The 19,796-nt window shown below is 43.8% G+C and overlaps 1 protein-coding gene across 1 annotated transcript in view; it reads right to left on the bottom strand.

Moving 5' to 3' along the window:
• Positions 1-6,042: 6,042 nt before the first annotated feature.
• Positions 6,043-19,796, bottom strand: part of WRNIP1 (WRN helicase interacting protein 1) — a 46,477-nt gene continuing 32,723 nt past the window's right edge. Inside the window, exons 4-7 of the mRNA XM_028737860.2 lie at positions 16,747-16,970; positions 9,500-9,655; positions 8,447-8,526; positions 6,043-6,848 (exon numbers count right to left, since the gene is read on the bottom strand). Of these exons, the coding sequence (XP_028593693.2) occupies positions 6,573-6,848; positions 8,447-8,526; positions 9,500-9,655; positions 16,747-16,970 (736 nt within the window). The 3' untranslated portion in view covers positions 6,043-6,572. The remainder of the gene's footprint in view (positions 6,849-8,446; positions 8,527-9,499; positions 9,656-16,746; positions 16,971-19,796) is intronic.

Genomic DNA, 19,796 nt, shown 5'->3' with positions numbered 1-19,796 from the left:
TTACTGACAGCTTGCTCCATGGCTGTGTGTGAGAGTTTTCGGAGCATTGTAGTGTTTAGTTGCACAGGTTAAAGCACACACACATATTTTAGTTGCTAGCCTCATTCATCATACTTAATTGTGGTTGATGCAGCATTAAACTCTTATTTCTTGCATTTTTAGCTCCCTTTCCCTACAACGAATCCCAAGCACGTCACATGGTTATCTTGTCACAACAGTCCGGTGAAGTAGGATGCATTGAGAAACAGTGATGAAGTTTGGGTTATCCAGCGAGATTTATATCTAATTGGGGATTTAAAATCAGTTTTCCTGAGTCCTAGCCCAACCCTCAATTGCAGGAATGGTAAAACTTGTGACTCTCTACTTGTTGTTTAGTCGTTTAGTCGTATCCGACTCTTCATGACCCCATGGACCAGAGCACACCAGGCACTCCTGTCTTCCACTGCCTCCCGCAGTTTGGTCAAACTCATGCTGGTAGCTTCAAGAACACTGTCCAACCATCTTGTCCTCTGTCATTCCCTTCTCCTTGTGCCCTCCATCTTTCCCAACATCAGGGTCTTTTCCAGGGAGTCTTCTCTTCTCATGAGGTGGCCAAAGTACTGGAGCCTCAGCTTCAGGATCTGTCCTTCCAGTGAGCGCTCAGGGCTGATTTCCTTCAGAATGGAGAGGTTTGATCTTCTTGCAGTCCATGGGACTCTCAAGAGTCTCCTCCAGCACCATAATTCAAAAGCATCAATTCTTCGGCGATCAGCCTTCTTTATGGTCCAGCTCTCACTTCCATACATCACTACTGGGAAAACCATAGCTTTAACTATACGGACCTTTGTTGGCAAGGTGATGGACTTTCTACTAGTTGGATTCAATTCCCCTGGCAATTGGGCCCTAGTCACTGTGCTAGCTTTTTGTTCATCCGAGTTCCAATTTCCATGGCTCATACAGTTTCTGTCAAAGAAGCACTATCACGTTTCTGCAAACATATTTGCCTTGTTACACATTTGAGTCTGGCACCTTGCAAATCCGGCTTAGCTTAATGCGTTGTGCCAAGAAATTCTGTGGAACGCATGATTGGGACATGCGACAGGTCACCTAGATGACATTTGGAGACTGCCTAGGTTCAATACATGTTTTGTTTTATTGCAAGGGGGAGGGAAAGTAGGAGGAAAAGCTTCAGGGGCTGAAGAAAAGTGTAACACAAAACGATGCATTTTGGAGTAATCCGTTAGTGACAGTTCTCACCCAATGCATGAGCTGCTCTAGAAGATCACTTGCAATGGTCAGAATCTGTGGCAGGGCCATGTATGCATTACTGACTTAAAACACAGGCAATTGCTTTTCTCAATTTGGATTGAAGCTTCTTTGGGAGGGGGGAATGCATCAAAATACAGTTCTACATAGGAAACGACCGGGTAAGTATGAATTATGACTACTGCCGTGTGTACTCTGCTTCCTAAGTAAGGTAGGTTAAAGGTAAATGACCCCTGGATGGTTAGGTCCAGTCAAAGGCGACTATGGGTTGCGGCAGTTAGGCCAAGGGAGCCAGTGTTTGTCCACAGACAGCTATCTGGGTTATGTGGCCAGCATGACTAAACTGCTTCTGGTGCAACGGGAGACCGTGACGGAAACCAGAGCACACGGAAACGCCGTTTACCTTCCTGCCACATTGGTACCTATTAATCTACTTCAACTGATGTGCTTCCGAACTGCTAGGTTGGCAGGAGCTGGGACAGAGCAGCAGGAGCTCAACTCATTGCAGGGATTCGAACCGGCAACCTTCTGAAAAGCAAGCCACCTGTGTCCCTAAACCAGCGCTGGGAGTGTACTGGATGCAGGGTAAATGCAGGACTGTGTACATAGCCCAAGATGACACCTGGTGATTGCCTGGGATAGTATCAAACAATATATCCACCTGCATCCCTGAACATTCCCACAATACGTGTTGGAGGAGAGAGGCAAAGCTGGGGTACAAGCCCAAGGAATGGCATGAACACTCCTTCTGTGTCCGTTTTAAGGCCTTTGTGGCATAGGTTGTTAAGTCCCTGTTAGGCTTGCTAAATTGTCAGAAAAATGCAGCCGTTTTTGTGCCATTAAGAGCAGATCAATGTGCAGAAAGCCACAGGTGAAACTTTTCACATGCATAGCTAAAAGATGAACACGTGCAACTGACCGAAGACAAACGACTTGGCTGGAAAAACGATCGTGGCTGGTTGAAGAGTTGTGAAACTGCAGAGGCTGGCTGAACTGTTGCAGAATTTTCAAGAGCTGGGATCATGTGATTCAAAATAGAAGGCCAAAATTAGGGTTTAAAGAAGCAGAGAGGGATTATGTGCTGCTGTGAAAGCAACATTGGTTGGGATCTGGGTTAGTATATAATTAGTAAGCTATATGGGTTGGGTTCTGGGTTAGTAATCCATATTTAAACCAAATGACTTTTCTATGTTTGAATCACGTTTAAAGAGTATTTAAAGCTTTTATATGCTTATACAAACATGGGTGGTTTTATTGTGTTCTAGCTTGGTTAGTAAACTAAAAGTGAAGGACACTATTGTCCTTCAGCACAATAGCTCATAGGATCACAGATTAAGCAAAGCAGTCTTTTAGTTTGAAAGGAAATTAACAAACCTTGACTGAGCCTTTTGCTGATTCTACAATTTCTTAGTTATCCAAACTTATCTGCCTGTTTCCCCTGGAGGCATCCGATTGCATCTGCCCACATGCAGAACAGACTTTTCCTCATGGAATGGGGCTTCCTGCTCCCAGCTGCAACCCCCCCCCCCCCATGCATCCTCCAAATCTGTTCCTGAAAGTTGGGGGATCCTCTGGAGCTGGGGCTGTGTGTGTGTGTGTGTGTGTGTGTGTGTGTGTGTGAGAGAGAGAGAGAGAGAGAGAGAGAGAGAGACTGATCTCCTATTGTACAACACTGGATATCACACAATGGAAAGACAAGAGTCTAGTACAATGCCTGTGTATGCTTAAGGTGACCTTTCAAATCCGGAATGGAAGTTGGTTAATACTCCTTTTACTACCATGGTCCCCTCCAGATGTTTCAGGCTTTCCCCAGGCTGAAGATGGCTGAGTTAACATAACCACCGCCTTTTGGGAGTAAAACAGCAGAACCCTGAACATTAACAGCTCACTTACTGCGAGTTCCTAGAGGCAAGGATGAAACCAGCTGCCATTGCTCCGTCGCTTTTTGACAGTGCATACAATTAAAAAAATATATTATTGACGAGGCAAGTTATGAGGAGGACATTTGGCCTTTTGACGCAAAGTTTGCTGAAATCGGATATGATACGGGCACGCTCTGTAACCTCCCATTTTTATTCGCGCTGGAAGAAAACAACATGACCGGCCAAAGTTCAAGTGTGTCCTCAGAGGAATTAAAAAGGGCTAAAAATGAGGCGGCGAGAGGTCAAGTTACTAGCAGCAGAATGCTACATACCTGGGTTAAGCCGTGGCGCATGCTCAGTGAGAGTGTGTTGTTTTCCAGATGCTTAATAGTGCAAGCAGGCCAAATTGAGTATCCATGAAATTTAGATGGCTTGGCTCCTTATACACCACACTGACTTCTGGGTGCTTACCAGAAAGTTGACGTCTCCTTCCTGAATCTAAGTTTGGCTTAAAGGGAAACAACTGAAGTTTCTATGATGTCACACGTTACATTTCTGTTTTGTAAGTGGTTGTAGGCCTGGGACCACTGTGTGGACAGAAGGAGCTCTAGTAATGTTAAGAAATTATAAAATATCAGCTTAAACGCTCAGAAAGGAAAAAGGTTTGCTGCAGATGTCATTTTTTAAGAGAGTTTGGATTTGATATCCTGCTTTATCACTACCCTAAGGAGTCTCAAAGCGGCTAACAATCTCCTTTCCCTTCCTCCCGCACAACAAACACTCTGTGAGGTGAGTGTGGCTGAGAGACTTCAGAGAAGTGTGACTAGCCCAAGGTCACCCAGCAGCTGCATGTGGAGGAGCAGGGAATCAAACCCGGTTCACCAGATTACGAGTCCACTGCTCTTAACCACTACACCACACTGGCTCTCACAGTGCAGAATTTTGGCGCTGATATATTTCGGTTCCTCGGTGGCAGCTATGGGGCTGCAGAATTGATTAAGCACACAAGGAAGGCTATGCATACAATTTGTACATTATCTCCCCCTTTTGTGTAATTTTAACTTTCTTCAACATAATCTGGAGGCAATTTTTAACACAAACCACCACCGTGGAAGCACATAGTGATGAGCAGACTACCATGATTTCTGCAGTAAGTATGCTGGATTGGGTGGTGTATTTAGCATACAGAGCCCAGTTTAAGAAGTGGAAAAAACAGGTATGTCAGTCCACACAAATCTGTGATCCCTGCCACTTCTTGCAATTGCATGACGTGGCTCCAAGATTCGACCCACAGAGAACACCTTTCGGTTTGCCAATAGATCTGGCTAGAGGAACCAGCCCAACAACAAATGTGGGAACAAACGATGCAATTGGCCGCAGAAGATGCTACAGGATTCCAGTCTGTCAGCTCTTGGTAGGGGTCCATCCACTGTGGCTTATATCTCAAGTCATCTTCCCTTCCTCAGATGCCAATCTCTCCAGCACACGGTTATCCAATCTCCTGTTCCTGCTTGAAGTAAGAGTACAACGAACCAGCTTGCTAAAGCAGCCTTTGCCAGACCTCCAGATGTTCAGGACTACAACTGGGCTCCTTTGAGAGGACGGGCAGCGTATAAATTTAACAACAGCCATCAGCGCAGCAAGCCTCTTGAGGGGTTCCTGGTTCGCAAAGGCTACCCTAAATCGTTTAAAAAAAAAAACAGAAAATAATAGGTGTTTTCCAAAACTAAAAAGGCATTTTCGGGAGATCTCTGAGATCCAGCTACAGTGGTACATCAGGTTACATACGCTTCAGGTTACATACACTTCAGGTTACATACTCCGCTAACCCAGAAATGATGCTTCAGGTTAAGAACTTTGCTGCAGGTTGAGAACAGAAATCATGCTCTGGCGGCACGGCAGCAGCAGGAGGCCCCATTAGCTAAAGTGGTGCTTCAGGTTAAGAACAGTTTCAGGTTAAGTATGGACCTCCGGAACGAAGTACTTAACCCGAGGCACCATTTTACTGTGCATTCACCCCCCCTAAAAAGCCCCTTTATTAAAATATTTATACCCCATTTTATGCCGCTAAGGGAAACATGGAGGCAGCTAATAAGTGTTTCAAGCCATCTACCAATAAAAGGACGTAGGAATTATTTAAAGAAGAAAAATAGTAATGTTAAACAAATCTGTATTAAATCAGCTAAAAATGAAACACACACAGGAACCCAGAGGGGGCACTCTGAGTGAACAAAGTAAGGAAAAATATCCTGCCTTTTCACTGAAAATAGATGTTTTAATTTACTCTTGGACTGTGGCCTTTGTTTTTTGTGTAAGATTTTAGTGGCCATTGGCTACGATGAAAATCTGACTGACTGACTGACTGACATACTGCTTTGTTGGGACTCCTTGTTCATTATTCTGAACATGCATTATAAATGGAAGTAAATGCAGATCAGCAATTCTTACAGAGACAGAATGAGCAGCCCCCATTCCAGGACATGATTATTCTGCTGCATCAAAAATATACTCTCCAATGCAAAGACACAGCAAGAGTTTTCCCTAACCTTTCCCTCCTTCCCCCCCCAAAAGCAGGTGCTGACTGAAAAGAAGCCAAGATAGAGCAGTAAATCATGCAGAGAGAGAATGGGCAGCCTCCTCCACCTTCCACATGAATGCTTTGGGCTTCACTATCGAGTTTGGGAATTACTGATGTATAGCACAGAACAGGGCCACAGCAATCCAACGCAACAGGTGTACGAGACTGAAATCTGCCAAGCATCCATAAAGCTATGGAAAATGAATTCTCCCCAACCTCATGTGGAGTTTCGGCTGGCAACAGAATGGCACGCGCTCAGAGGCAAGAGGCGTAAGTGGGAAGCAGAATAGCTAAAATAGTGTTAAGAACCACACCACCATAAACTGATCTTGACTTTCAACAAAACAAGACACCAAGAAAGTTTTAAATCAACCTTTATTTACAAAATTTCACAGTAACAAAAATAATCTGGCAAGTGGGTTAAATTCCCGTCATATTACTTTTTCTATATCAAGGTGGAAATGCAGATTTTTTTCTTTTAACCTAGTCCTTTTACAGTTTCGAGCAAGCCCGCGGCATGAAGCAGGCCCTTTTAAAGTGATTTAAGGGATTTAATTGGGAGCATTCAGTATAGAACAAGTGCCTAACCTAGGCTAGATTGTGTCCCAAATGTTTTCTTTTAAAAATCATTTGCCTGACCTAGATATGTTTTCTTATGTCCAATGATTTCAGTTGATTTTAAAACATGTACAACTGTAAACCAGATTGTGGACATCCATTTTCTACACAAAGTCCATAACTTCTGATATATTTTACCTCACAAAACCATAATTCTGTGCCTGGATAACATGGCGGAGTTAAAACAGAAATTATTGCAAAATTAAACTTAAGTGTGCATGTGTGTGTGTGGCAGGAAAAAGCTGGCCACCACATTGCACGTAGGGTCATCACATTCTTTGTTGTGTAAAAAAATCGACCCCTTTCAGTTCTTTAGGCAGGTAATCCTGCTCCACAGGTTCCTTATACATTGGGTTATATTTATAACCTTTGCCGTAGCCTATGTCTTTCATGAGCCTGGTTGGTGCGTTCCTCAAGTGCAAAGGAACAGGTGGAAGAGGTCCCTGGTGGTTTCTCAGACATGCCTTGACGTTGTTGTAAGCGCCATACACTTCTATAGACTTTGGTGCTCTGGCAAAATAGACCACGCATTGCGCCAGTAAGACCTGTACAACGAAAGAGAAAATAGAAAAATAGACTGAAATAATCCGACGTGCTTTCAGAAGGCTTGCTACTGAGGCCGCCAGGTATCTTTTCTAATAAAGAGAAGAACACAATATATAAGAAGACTCCTGTTGAATTGGCCTCTGATAGTCTGACACCCTGTTTCCCAGAGTGAAGTTCAGCAAGGCCCAAGTTTTCCCACATACAGGTTTATAGTGTCACTCACAGCGTGCAGCTGACAATGGGTCATGTGAACACAGTGAAACTGAAACCGTAAGGTCCTCAGATGAACTGAAAATTCATTTTATTTTTATTCACTCATTTCCAAACCACACACTTATTCAAATGTACACTAGTGATAAAAATTGTGGAAACTTTTTGGGAAAAGCGTATTTCTGAGGTGTGATGGTTCCTAATACCTGACTGAAACTCTAAACAGTCATGCTCACTGGCTACATTCAAATGAAGGAAACCTACTGCATCTCAACCTAAGCAAGTTGTACTTCCTTTTTCTGGTTATTTGGCTTTAACTTTTGATAGATAATTTGACAGGTAATTGAACAAACTTTGTTGCATTACATTCTTCATTAAATTATCTTTCCATTGATACATAATTTTATGGGATTACTCCAAAAAAGTGGTGTTATGAGTCATCAAACCTCAGAAATACACTTTCCCCAAAAGGTTTCCACAATTCTGGCCATTAGTGTATGTGCCTGTACAAAAATCTCAAATTAAACCCAGAACAACAAAAACAAAGATCAAAATGCACTGAAGAAACTGGAGTACAAAATGGGTCATGTGACAAGAGAAACTAAAAAACGGCGAAGCGTTTTTGTAAGGCTTTCTGAGATAAACGGATTTAAAACTCGTTACAGATGGTGCCAAATTGATTTCATTAGCTAGAGAGTTGCCTAAGCCCACTACACAAAACGCACAATTTCTTGTAGAGGACAATCTGACACTGGGACCTTGCTTCTGTGGTGGATCGCAAAGACTGAGCAGTGATATAAGGAATAAGATGATCTTTTTAAGTCCGCTGCTTCCAGGTTGTTTTGGGTTTTTATATGTTCAGAGAATAGGAAAACCTTAAAGTTGGCCCATAGCCCTGCAGCTCCCTCAACAGAGGTTTTATTAACTAGTCGGTAGCCAATGCCTAATTACAACCAGACTGATAAAACAGAAGAAACTGAAAGTGGCAGGTGAGAGTAACATATACACAACTTTTGTCTGTATGCCTCCTTTTCAGTTCAAACCATGCTAAAGGTGGCTTGCAACATGAAAAAACCACGTAACTGCAACATGACAAAAGTACTAATAAACAACCAAACCGAACAATTTTCATACAAATCACAAGAAGATCTAAAATAAAGACACAAAAGATTAAAATCAAGAGCAACAGCCTCCACTAAGAAATACACCAGCCCAAGAGTCTGTCCAGCGATCTCAGCTTTTGTAGCTGGAGTCAGTCTGCATCCCTCCCTCCCAGACCAGGTGGGAAAAGGCCTGCAAAGCAGGGAGCATGTCTTCCAGGATTCACAGGCAACATTTAGTGGTTGAGATGCTGACAATTATAGAAGTAAATTTATACCAACTTTACCTCACACTCTGGCATTCCAATGAAGTGGCAGCCTTGATAAGCAGCCACTGCTTGGTTTAACGCCAAGGGATCAGCCAATCCTACAACCAAAAATTACATTTTAGAAAACACATCACGGTCAGCAATGTAATACTCCATACAGTGCCCATCTTATTCCTTAAGCCAACTGTCATGTCAGGGCTGTTGTCAGGGGTTTGGCGCTGTCGGGAGAGGGCCCATTACAAACTCTTGGAACCCACTGGACCCTCTCTGTTGCTATCTGTTCACTTGTGCCCTCCAAGCAAGTGAGTATGGACAGCTAGGCAAGAAGAAGCAAAATTCTCCGTGCCCTCTTTGCCTGGATAGCTACACAGTTTGAGGCCAAGAGAGCGAGCAAGTAGTGACAGCAGTGAGGAAGAGGTGAATGCACTCAATTAGGGGTCCACTCTTCATAAAGGTAAAGGGACCACTGACTGTTAGGTCCAGTCGTGGCTGACTCTGGGGTTGTGGCGCTCATCTCACTTTATTGACCGAGGGAGCCGGCATACAGCTTCCGGGTCATGTGGCCAACATGACTAAGCTGCTTCTGATGAGCCAGAGCAGCGCACGGAAACGCCATTTACCTTCCCACCGGAGCGGTACCTATTTATCTACTTGCACTCTGACGTGCTTTCGAACTGCTAGATGGGCAGGAGCAGGGACCGAGCAACGGGAGCTCACCCTGTCACGGGGATTCGAACCGCCGACCTTCTGATCGGCAATCCCTAGGTTCTGTGTTTTAGACCACAGCGCCACCCATGTCCACTCTACATAGAGCCTCCCAAATCTTGCTTACAAGCCAGTCAGCAGAGGCTTGCCCAGCCACGGCTAGAAGGACCTTCCAATTTCAAGTAAGCGAGAGTTGACTCTGTTCCTTGCCACCCTCTCCCAAGGGCGTACTAAAATGAACTCTTTTATAGCAGGGCTGGGGCACCAGTGGACCACAACTCCTATCGTCTCTGAAAACACAGCTGCACACAGCAGTATCTAAAAAGCAAATAAGACAATAAAACTAGTCTGCTTTAAGTAACTCACCTATGTCTTCACTTGCAAACCTTACCAACCTTCTTGCTACGTAGAGCGGATCCTCACCGCCTTCCAGCATTCGGGCAAGCCAGTAAAGAGAGGCATTCTCATCGGAGCCTCGCATAGATTTATGGAGGGCAGAGATGCAGTTGTAATGCTCTTCTCCTATTCAGAAAAATAAATAAATAGATAAAAATTACACCCTCCACAAACTTGGTCATTCAGTGCAATTGACTGGCAGTACATGATTTTGAGCTCCTTGGAAGAAAAAGGTAGGATATAAACAAACAAACAAACAAACAAACAATTTATCTGGTTTTTATCCTTTTTTTTAAACTGAGTACTTGTACACCACTTAGAAAATATTGTAATGAAGCAGTATATAAATTGCCAGAAAAAAACATTCAAGACAGTCGGAAGGGAATACAGACGATAGGGTCCAGTTAATGCTTTGAATAAATTGCTATAAGCAGCATTGATGACCACTAGTTTAGATGGCTTTTGAAACGGTTATTTAAATTCACAGCATACAGATCTATCAATGGCCACTAGCTTTGACACCTACATGCAGCCTCCAAGTCCAAAATCAGGAAGTTTCCAATTACCAAATGCCCGGAGCAAGCCCTGTTTGTAAGAGGGGATAAGTCTACAGAGGAAGACAGACCCTTGGTCTGATCGAGGTCTGATTTGTTCATTCTGTAAGTCTTTGTAGGTCTCACGCGCAATTGTAATCATTTCAGTTACAAGCAGAATGTTTCAAAATTTCCTGTTCATTCAGATGTACAGTGGTACCTCGGGTTGAGTACTTAATTCATTCCGGAGGTCCGTACTTAACCTGAAACTGTTCTTAACCTGAAGCACCACTTTAGCTAATGAGGCCTCCTGCTGCCGCTGCACGATTTCTGTTCTCATCCTGAAGCAAAGTTCTTAACCTGAAGCACTATTTCTGGGTTAGCAGAGTCTGTAACCTGAAGCGTATGTAACCTGAGGTACCACTGTACATCTTTATCACATAGCACTGGATGTGTCTTTAAACATAAATATAAATAAGTAAGTAATTATTCAATACAACGGTGTGAAGTTGTACCGCTATGCACTTTCCACACAGCCCCAAACTGCTGCCCGATACATGGAATGATTATCAGGTGTTTTGTTATATAGACTAGAAGCAACACATAACAGTATCTGGGTTCTGTACCCTCCTGCCTTAGAATTTAAAGGCGGAACCACTTGTATCTTCATTAGCAAAGGCGTAAGCCTGAATCCCTCTGAAGTGGGATTTCCCTATCCGCTTGCCTCCAGGGTGGTCTCTTTCTACGACACACAAGGCCAGCAGACAGCTATTTTTAATAGCGCTCCACACAAAAAGCCCACTGGTATGCCATCGTTATCAGGCCAATATAAACAGCGTGTCTGTGCTCTGTCACAGCATTCAGGCTTTCAACTCGAGCAGGCGGCAATAAACCAAGCAGCTGGGAGTCTCATCGCAGTCCTGGGAATGGCGTCGCCTGGTCTCTTAAAACCAAGATGGCCTTTAAATGTTGAGAAAGGCAGTGTGACCTGTCCCCCCCCCCCGCCCTTCTTCTCCCCCAGCTGGCATTCTTTCATGCGGTGTTTCTAAGCCACTTGAAATATTCATTGAGCATGCTCAGTACTCGCTGAGCTATTTGTTGGAAGGGTGGGGTTTCCTTTACATTTTAGCAGAGGTGGGTGGAGAAGACGGACCGGCAAGCCCAGCTATATTAAAATATTGGATCTCTCCTTTGATTCTATGGGCAGCAATCTGGGGACATTTAAAATAGCTTCTCCATGAACCAGGAAATGAGAATCATTGTACAGCACCGAGCTTCTATTTGCATTCCATGTTTCCAGTACCTTGAGTGTTCACTGCACACTGCATTTGTTGTATTTTATTTTATTTTATAATCTGGGAGCCTGGTATTATGAGGAGGAAGGTACCAAGCTCAAACAGCCGCACGTAGTCACTTCTGACCTAAAAGGAAGTCGTATCAAAAGCTAAGTTGCCTGACGTTACAGTGATGAACATGTGTGACCCATATTGTGATGGGGATAAAATTTACTACAGTGGTACCTCTGCTTCCGCGCACGCGTGTGAAGTCATTTTGAGCGTCTGCGTGAGCGGTGAAACCCGGAAGTAACGTGCTCCATTACTTCCAGGTCGCCGCGGAGCGCAACCCAAAAAGGCTTAACCTGAAGCAACTTCAACCCGAGGCATGACTGTATGAAGAAAATATACCTGGGACTTCAAAACGATTTTGATATAACTCCCTCACCAAATAAACTTAGCTGTCGTGGGACAAAAGGATGGGCCACTTCATGGCCTCGTAAACGTTTAAAAATCAGGAAGCAGAAAGGAGAAGAGTAGCAGAAAGCACTCACAATGAATGGATGTAAAAAGTGAGTTCCCCAAGGAGATTAGGTTGCATTGTGCCAATATGTTCAGGTAAGTGCGGTACTTCACTTCACTTGTGAAGTCTTCTGTACTTATCTTAAACTCCTAAAAGTACACATATGAACCCATGCTAATATGAGGAGTGACTGTATCTTCATGCCAGCAAGGACTATACCCAAGTATAACTTGGAAACGAGACCAAACACCACATAATCTAATGTCTGCTCTCAGCCACTGTAAGACAGTCCACTGGCCAAGTCCTATAAGATTGTACATCACTGTTTATGATGGGCAGAAGCTGGAATCATAATTGTCATGGTTAACAACTAGGGAGAGAAAGATGGCAGCTTTCCTTGTACTTTTCTTGCCATCCTCCCGGCAATCACCGTCACAGTCATATTTTATATAAAGTTTAGAAAAGAACCTTCTCTCATCAAAATATTTTAGAAATAGTTTGCGTTGTATCACTAAGCAAACATATTTTACTGGTCAGGAAATGGATAAAAATGCCACTTCCGGCAACAGAACGAAGCTCAGAGTTGAGAATACATGAACAGCATTCATTCAAAGACTATTTAAATACTAGCACGTAACTAGTTAAATACAAGGAGACAAGCCTAATCCTCAAAGCGCAATCTCCAATTCCGATCTCCGCCGCAAAGACAGACAGAAATGGCCAGCGTTTGTGACACGTCATGGTGCCAAGTCACGAATTTAGCAAGGGCTGGTATCAAATTAGGGATCCTCGCATGCAGTTATACGCAGGTGCTCTGACATAAGCAAATTGCAAAATTCATTTCCTTAAAAAGGAGTGCCAAAAATAAATCAAATAATTGAAAATTTCAACTAAGTATTGGTGTGAATGTCAATACTAAGGAGTGGCAGGGATTGCATTTAAATGATATTATGTTTTTTCGAAGAAAAAGCGATGAAAACTCTAACACATCCTGCCAGCAGCAAAGTATTAAGTATACAAATGACAGATTTTTAGTAAATGTGAAGCACCATTCCACAAATCATGGTGGACTAATGCCCATGTTGGGGGTTAACAATTTCCCTAGGTCTCCTCCAGTTCTGTTAAAGAACATTGCTGTGGCTCTTTAAACAGTTTACATCATACAATAAAACCATATCCATATATTGTGTCAGGTTTATTCCTGCTTTAAGAATAATGATGGCACGTAACTGAAGCCTAGAGTGGTAAACACTGCTGTTTTAGAGTCCTGTGTCTGTCCTTCATCCCTTTTGCTGAAGATGGTATCAAGATTACGTAATGAGGCCCAGAGTCTGCAAACCAACAGAATCAGAATGACGACATCAGCTGCAGCTGTGTCCTTGTTACATATCTGAACGTACCCCAGCGCCAAAAATTCTCTGCACAAAGCAAAATAGCAGAAGGCCAGTTGATCCCTTCTCCCACACATTAACAATTTCAATGCATTGACATCTCACCCAGATGGGAAGCATTCAGACATGCAACACCCCAACCCACTCAGCTTGACATGGCCCCATCCAGGAAAATCCTTGTCAATTGAGTCTGCTGGTTGTACAAACCGCAATTGACGCAAGGTAATATCACCAAGGCAGCTATCTGTAAACAAACAATAAACGTCCATAAAAATGGCACAAGTAGTTTCTTTCCCAAATAGGTTTTATCTTAAACAATAGCAAACACAGTAAATAAAGAGTTCACTTGTAATGTTATCAGTAGTTCAGTGCTCATTTCTTCTCTTTCCAAAACAGATTTTTTTTCTTGAACAATTGCAAACGCAGTACTAAAGGGGCACCTGTGATATACCAGCGGTTGAGTGCTGGAACGTCGTTATGGTAATCTGAAATTTCATTGCTAAAGCGCTTACGTCATCGAGCTTTGTAGTAAATAATGTACAAGAGAAGACCGTATGCAAACGACTTAAATCTGACCCCATCTGCACATTTCCATAGGGAGGAACAAAGAAAGAGGACGATGTCCTTGAGCAAACTATCTTGTGTTGATTGCAGTAGTCATTATACCACCACCCTGTTCATTGTTTTATAGTTGTACAAACTGGCACTTAGAGGTTTCCCAGTAAAATAATAAAAAAAATGTTTACAATCATACCTTGGGATAATTACGCTTCAAGATAAGTATTTTCGGGTTGCGCTCTGCGGCGACCTGGAAGTAACAGAGCGCGTTACTTCCGGGTTTTGCCGCTTGCGCATACAGTCAAAATGACATCACGCGCATGTGCGGAAGAGGTGAAACGCAATCCGTGCATGCACAGTTGCGTCTTACGTTCTGTTCAGGATGTGAATGGGGCTCCAGAACGGATCCCGTTCGCATCCTGAGGTACCACTGTATTTCTTTTGCAGGGAGAATCCCAATACCATGGAAGGGGAAGTGTGTACACACACAGCCAAAATCTTCGCATTACCATATTCTTCCGTGTATAACATGCCCCTGTGTATAAGATGTCCCCTATTTTTGGGACTCCAAATTAAGAAAATGGGGGGGGGGAGCTTAACAAGAGTTGTTAAGCTGTTGGGGGGGGGAGAAATGCCCACAGTTGTTCAGCTTTTTTGGGGGGGCTGCTGAATATCGCTCACCCGCATGATCACACGCATTGCCAAAGGCACCAATCGTATGCCCCCTCACCGCCACCAGACGCAATTCACCCGTCCAATTGCCACAGCGGCAGCCAATAGACAGCAGCCATTGCTGCAGCCACCACTCAAACGCCCAATCAACGCTGACAATCTCCTGATTGTGGCTGCAACCAATTGCCCCAATGCACTACCCATGTATAAGACAAGCCTCATTTTTAAAGTTATTTTTAAAAGAAAAAACCCTCGTCTTATACACCGAAAAGTACAGTATATGATTTCTTAAAATATAGATCTGTACATTACTGAAAATGCTCGTGAGGCAACACATGAAGCGCCACAAGCTATTCTTAGCCACAGACAAAGCGGTTCTTACTCCACCGCCACACAGTCCCCAGGGAGACCCGGTATGCATTATCCGACCCCTTTCAATGTTCTTCCCTTTGAGATAATAGCACGAAGTTCACAGTATGTTCCGAGCCAAACCCCTCTCATGAGTTTCATCTTCCCAGCAGCAGGGCCTCCTCAAATTCTCCACACCTATTGTTGGAACAGGTGCAGAGGATATGAAGAGGAGCGTGTGGAGATGAGTGGGCCTCTGAGAATGGTCTCTGGAAGGCAACAGCTATCTTATTAGCCAAGACCTTCTTGCTCAGGCAGTCTCTCGGGTCCCTGGAGGAGGAAATGAGGCTGGGCTCTTTTGTATTTTTAGAATTTTATGTATTTGGCTTTCTGTTTAATTGGTTTCGCTGGCACTGCTAACGTTGCTGCCGTTGCACTGTTGCATTCCTTTCGCTAACCTATCTCAACCTGCTTTAAGAGCAAAGGTAGAAGCTAGGCTCATTTCCAAGACAATAACTATGTTTTTTTTGTGTGTGACTGCTCAAAGCCACCATAGTGATTAGAATTACGGCATACATAGGCCCAGTTCTGACATAATGCTAAGTGGTAGTTTAGTATTATGCGAACATGTCTGACTTATGTGCTCTTCCCTCATCTCTGTGAGATTTGTTTTACTTGGAAAAAAAATCTGTGTTTAGCATTGTCTGGAAAATGACAAACTGTGCTTCATTTAAGCTATGGTATAAACCAAGACCAAGCTTTACGTTTACGATCTTTACTTGCTTTAACAAACCATTGTTTAAATGAAACAATGCTCACTGTTCAGCCACAATAAGATCCAATTTGGGTAAACCGTGAACAAGACACTCCATATGCCTTTGTTCTGGCTGTGGGGACTGTCCCTCCTTCATGTGACATTAAAATACAGATTAACATCATTTATATTTTATTTATCGAGTTTAGATCCCACCCTTCCTTCCGAAGGAGCCCAGGCACACAGGCATTTCACCCCTTCAATTGCCAAAAGAAACCTATCTTAAAACAAAGCCTTGTTGGCATGTTGGCCAACACTTTGTATGACTGAGTTGCGCATCATCTCTGCCAAGGGAACCTTAACATGACAGAAGGGGAGCTGTTTCAGTTGCAAGCAAAGACCCTACCTGCCCACAGACTGTCTCACCAGAGTGGTGCATGCTCTAGTTATCTCCCGCTTGGACTACTGCAACGTGCTCTACGTGGGGCTACCTTTGAAGGTGACCTGGAAACTGCAATTGATCCAGAATGCGGCAGCTAGACTGGTGACTGGGAGTGGCTGCCGGGACCACATAACACTGGTCCTGAGAGATCTGCATTGGCTCCCAGTACGTTTCCGAGCACAATTCAAAGTGTTGGTGCTGACCTTTAAAGCCCTAAACGGCATCGGTCCTGTATACCTGAAGGAGCATCTCCACCCCCATTGTTCAGCCCGGACACTGAGATCCAGCGCCGAGGGCCTTCTGGTGGTTCCCTCTCTGCGAGAAGTGAGGTTACAGGGAACCAGGCAGAGGGCCTTCTCGGTAGTGGCGCCCACCCTGTGGAACACCCTCCCTTCGGATGCGAAGGAAATAAGCAGTTATCCTATCTTTAAAAGACATCTGAAGGCAGCCCTGTTTAGGGAAGTTTTTAATATTTAATGCTGTACTGTTTTTAACATTTGATTGGGAGCCGCCCAGACTGGGTGGGGAGGCTCAGCCAGATGGGCGGGGTATTAATAATAAATTATAATTATAATTATTATTATAATTATAATTATTATTATAATTATAATTATAATTATAATTATTATTATAATTATAATTATTATTATTATTGCTGAGCTGGGTACCAAGCTTCATTCATAGCACTAAATTACATGGGGCGTTCTTTATTAGCTACTCACCGGCTCGATCATACAGAATGTGGGATCGCTGCAGTCCCTCCTTAACATGATCTTCTGTGATGACCATTTCGTTAACAGAACAGCCATGTGTGCTACTCTGCTGCTGGAGCTTAGTCAACCTGGCCTGAACAGCCATCTGGAGTCCATTCAACCCAGTTCTCGCATCGCCATCACAAAGATACGCGAGGGTGTTTACAGCTTTTCTCTCAATGCACATGCAGCATCTGAAATGAAAGACATGATATCTGAGTGCATTTCCTATTGTCCACAAGGCTACATTTCTTTGCCCCAACCACTGAGAGCCAAATGGATATAAGCTTTATCCCTAACTAAATGCCACAGTAGTTAAATATTAAGGTAAAAAGGTAAAAAGTAAAGGACCCCTGGACGGTTAAGTCCAGTCAAAGGCGACCATGGGGTGCAACACTCATCTCGTTTTTTGGCCGAGGGAGCCAGCATTTGTCCGCAGACAGGTTTCCATGTCATGTGGCCAGCATGACTAACAAGCTACTGGTGCACAGAGAACTGTGACGAATGCCAGAGCGCATGGAAACGCCGTTTACCTTCCCCGCTGAGGTACTTATTTATCTACTTGCACTAGTATGCTTTCGAACTGCTAGGTTGGCAGGAGCAGGGACAAAGCAACTGGAGCTCACCCCGTCACGGGGATTTGAACCGCTGACCTTACACTGGCAAGCCTAAAGAGGCTCAGTGGTTTAAACCACAGCACCACCCGCATCCCTTAAATATTAGAAGGGCTTTAAACAGAGTATGCAATCCGCAAACTATGCCTTAAGCATTACAGCATGTTAGAATCACTATTAAAAATTCCTTCCAGTAGCACCTTAGAGACCAACTACCATATATTCTCAAGTAAAAGCTGACTTTTCAGCACATTTTTAATGCTGAAAAAGCCCCCCTTGGCTCATACTCGAGTGAGGCGGGCGGTGGCGGTGGAGGGACAAGTGGCCCGAAAGGAGCCCGTTCTCGCAGCTGGTCCTGCCACGAAAGCTCATACCAATAACAAACTTAGTTGGTCTCTAAGGTGCTACTGGAAGGAATTTTTTTATTTTGTTTTGACTATGGCAGACCAACACGGCTACCTATCTGTAACTAGAATCACCACGGACATTTTAACCATTGTACGAAACCTGTCTATACTTGCAGCCAGACAATGGGCAAGAGAGACAAACTTTGTAACGCCTTATCTACATAAGATTAACTTTAGATTTGATCAGGGAGTCATACTGAACGGGGACTAAGAAAGCAACTTTCTGCTTTATTTTTATTTTTCTTGAATTGAAATAGAACCTAACCCATTGTTTGCGTTGCGTTGAACTGGAACTAAAAAAAGATCTTAAGGCTTACATTCAAGAAGTGTCCTGTCAATGAGAAGATTCCCTCTTGCCCAATGCAACTTCCCCATGCAGGCACCCTCAAATCTGCTCTGGAGGGAAATCACAAAACAGATTTCAGGGGTTTGTGGTGAAAGGAGGTTTCCATTGTGCAAGCATGAATTCTTGGTGCTGCACTGGATGGAAACCAAAGCAAGACTACAATGGGTTCAAAATCAGGGTTTGGCCATCCCCCCCCCCCCCCAATCTCGTGTGAAACTCAGTAGTACAAACATGAGCAACTATGTGAATGCTTTTTTTAAAAAGGGAGAAAAAAGCTCAATACCAGAAAGCACCAGGCAGGTTAAAGGACAAAATTTACTTTAACCGAACAGTAGAAAATTGTAGAGCAACTCGCAACATGATGATGCCATGTCCTGCTTTCCTCAAGGGCAGACAGAGACCTGCTGCCCTCGACAGCTGCCTTGAGTTCTCCATAACATCTTACCCTACTTAAATAACAAAATAACCCAAAGATTGGTGTTGAAAGATGCCTGCAGGCCCCACAACCATTTGCCTCAAGCTGACCATCAAGATAGAAGAATTTACGGATTTTGAAAAGAGGTGTTAGCATTGCTGTGAAAAGTCAGATTAAAAGGAGGGAGGAGAGAATAGGCCTTCAATTTACAGAATCTATCAGCACTGGAGATACCGCTGCCAGTGATTTAGAAATGCCCCCAAGGAAAAAAACCACAACTTCAATTTCTTTTGTAGAAGGTGCCATTTGCAATTATCACATTTGTTTCTTTAACTCATCCATTTTATGACCAACCTTCTTCCAAGTTGCTCCAGTTGGGCTACATGATTACCTCCATTTTATCATCACAGCAGTCATGTAAGGTAATAATAATAGAAGAGTTTGGATTTGGATTTGATATCCCGCTTTATCACTACCCAAAGGAGTCTCAAAGCGGATAACAATCTCCTTTCCCTTCCTCCCCCACAACAAACACTCTGTGGGGTGAGTGGGGCTGAGAGACTTCAAAGAAGTGTGACTGGCCCAAGGTCACCCAGCAGCTGCATGTGGAGGAGCGGAGACGCGAACCCAGTTCACCAGATTACGAGTCTACCGCTCTTAACCACTACACCACACTGGCTCTCAGTGGTACCTCGGTTTAAGAACAGTCCTGTTTAAGAATGATTCAGTTTACAAACTCTGCAAAACCAGAAATAGTGTCCCGGTTTGAGAACTTTACCTCGGTCTAAGAACGGAATCCGGACGGTGGAAGGGCACCATCAGCGGGAGGCCTCATTAACCGAGGAAAGCGCGCCTCGGTTTAAGAACGGTTTCGGTTTAAGAATGGACTTCTGGAACGTATTAAGTTCGTAAACCGAGTTACCACTGTATTAATTTATTATTTATATGCCGCAAATCTGACTGGGTTGCCCCAGCCACTCTGGGCAGCTCCCAATAAAAATAGTAAAAACACAATACAACATCAAAAATTTAAAACTTCCCTAGGTGGGCTGAAGATTACCCATTGAGCTTCATGGGTAAATGAAGATTTAAACCAACACTCTAGCCCAGGGGTCAGCAACCTAAGGCCCATGGGCTGGAAGAACCCCACGAAGGTTGTTTGACCGGCCCACAAGCTGCCCCTGAACTGAGTTGCACGCTGCGCTAAACCGGTGCAGTGTGAGGTGGGGACTCACTTC

The sequence above is a fragment of the Podarcis muralis genome, chromosome 8, assembly GCF_964188315.1.
Source record: "Podarcis muralis chromosome 8, rPodMur119.hap1.1, whole genome shotgun sequence".
In the NCBI taxonomy this organism is placed as follows: Eukaryota; Metazoa; Chordata; class Lepidosauria; order Squamata; family Lacertidae; genus Podarcis; species Podarcis muralis.
Note: the sequence above shows the minus strand (reverse complement) of the source record. Positions and strands in the feature narration are given on the sequence as shown.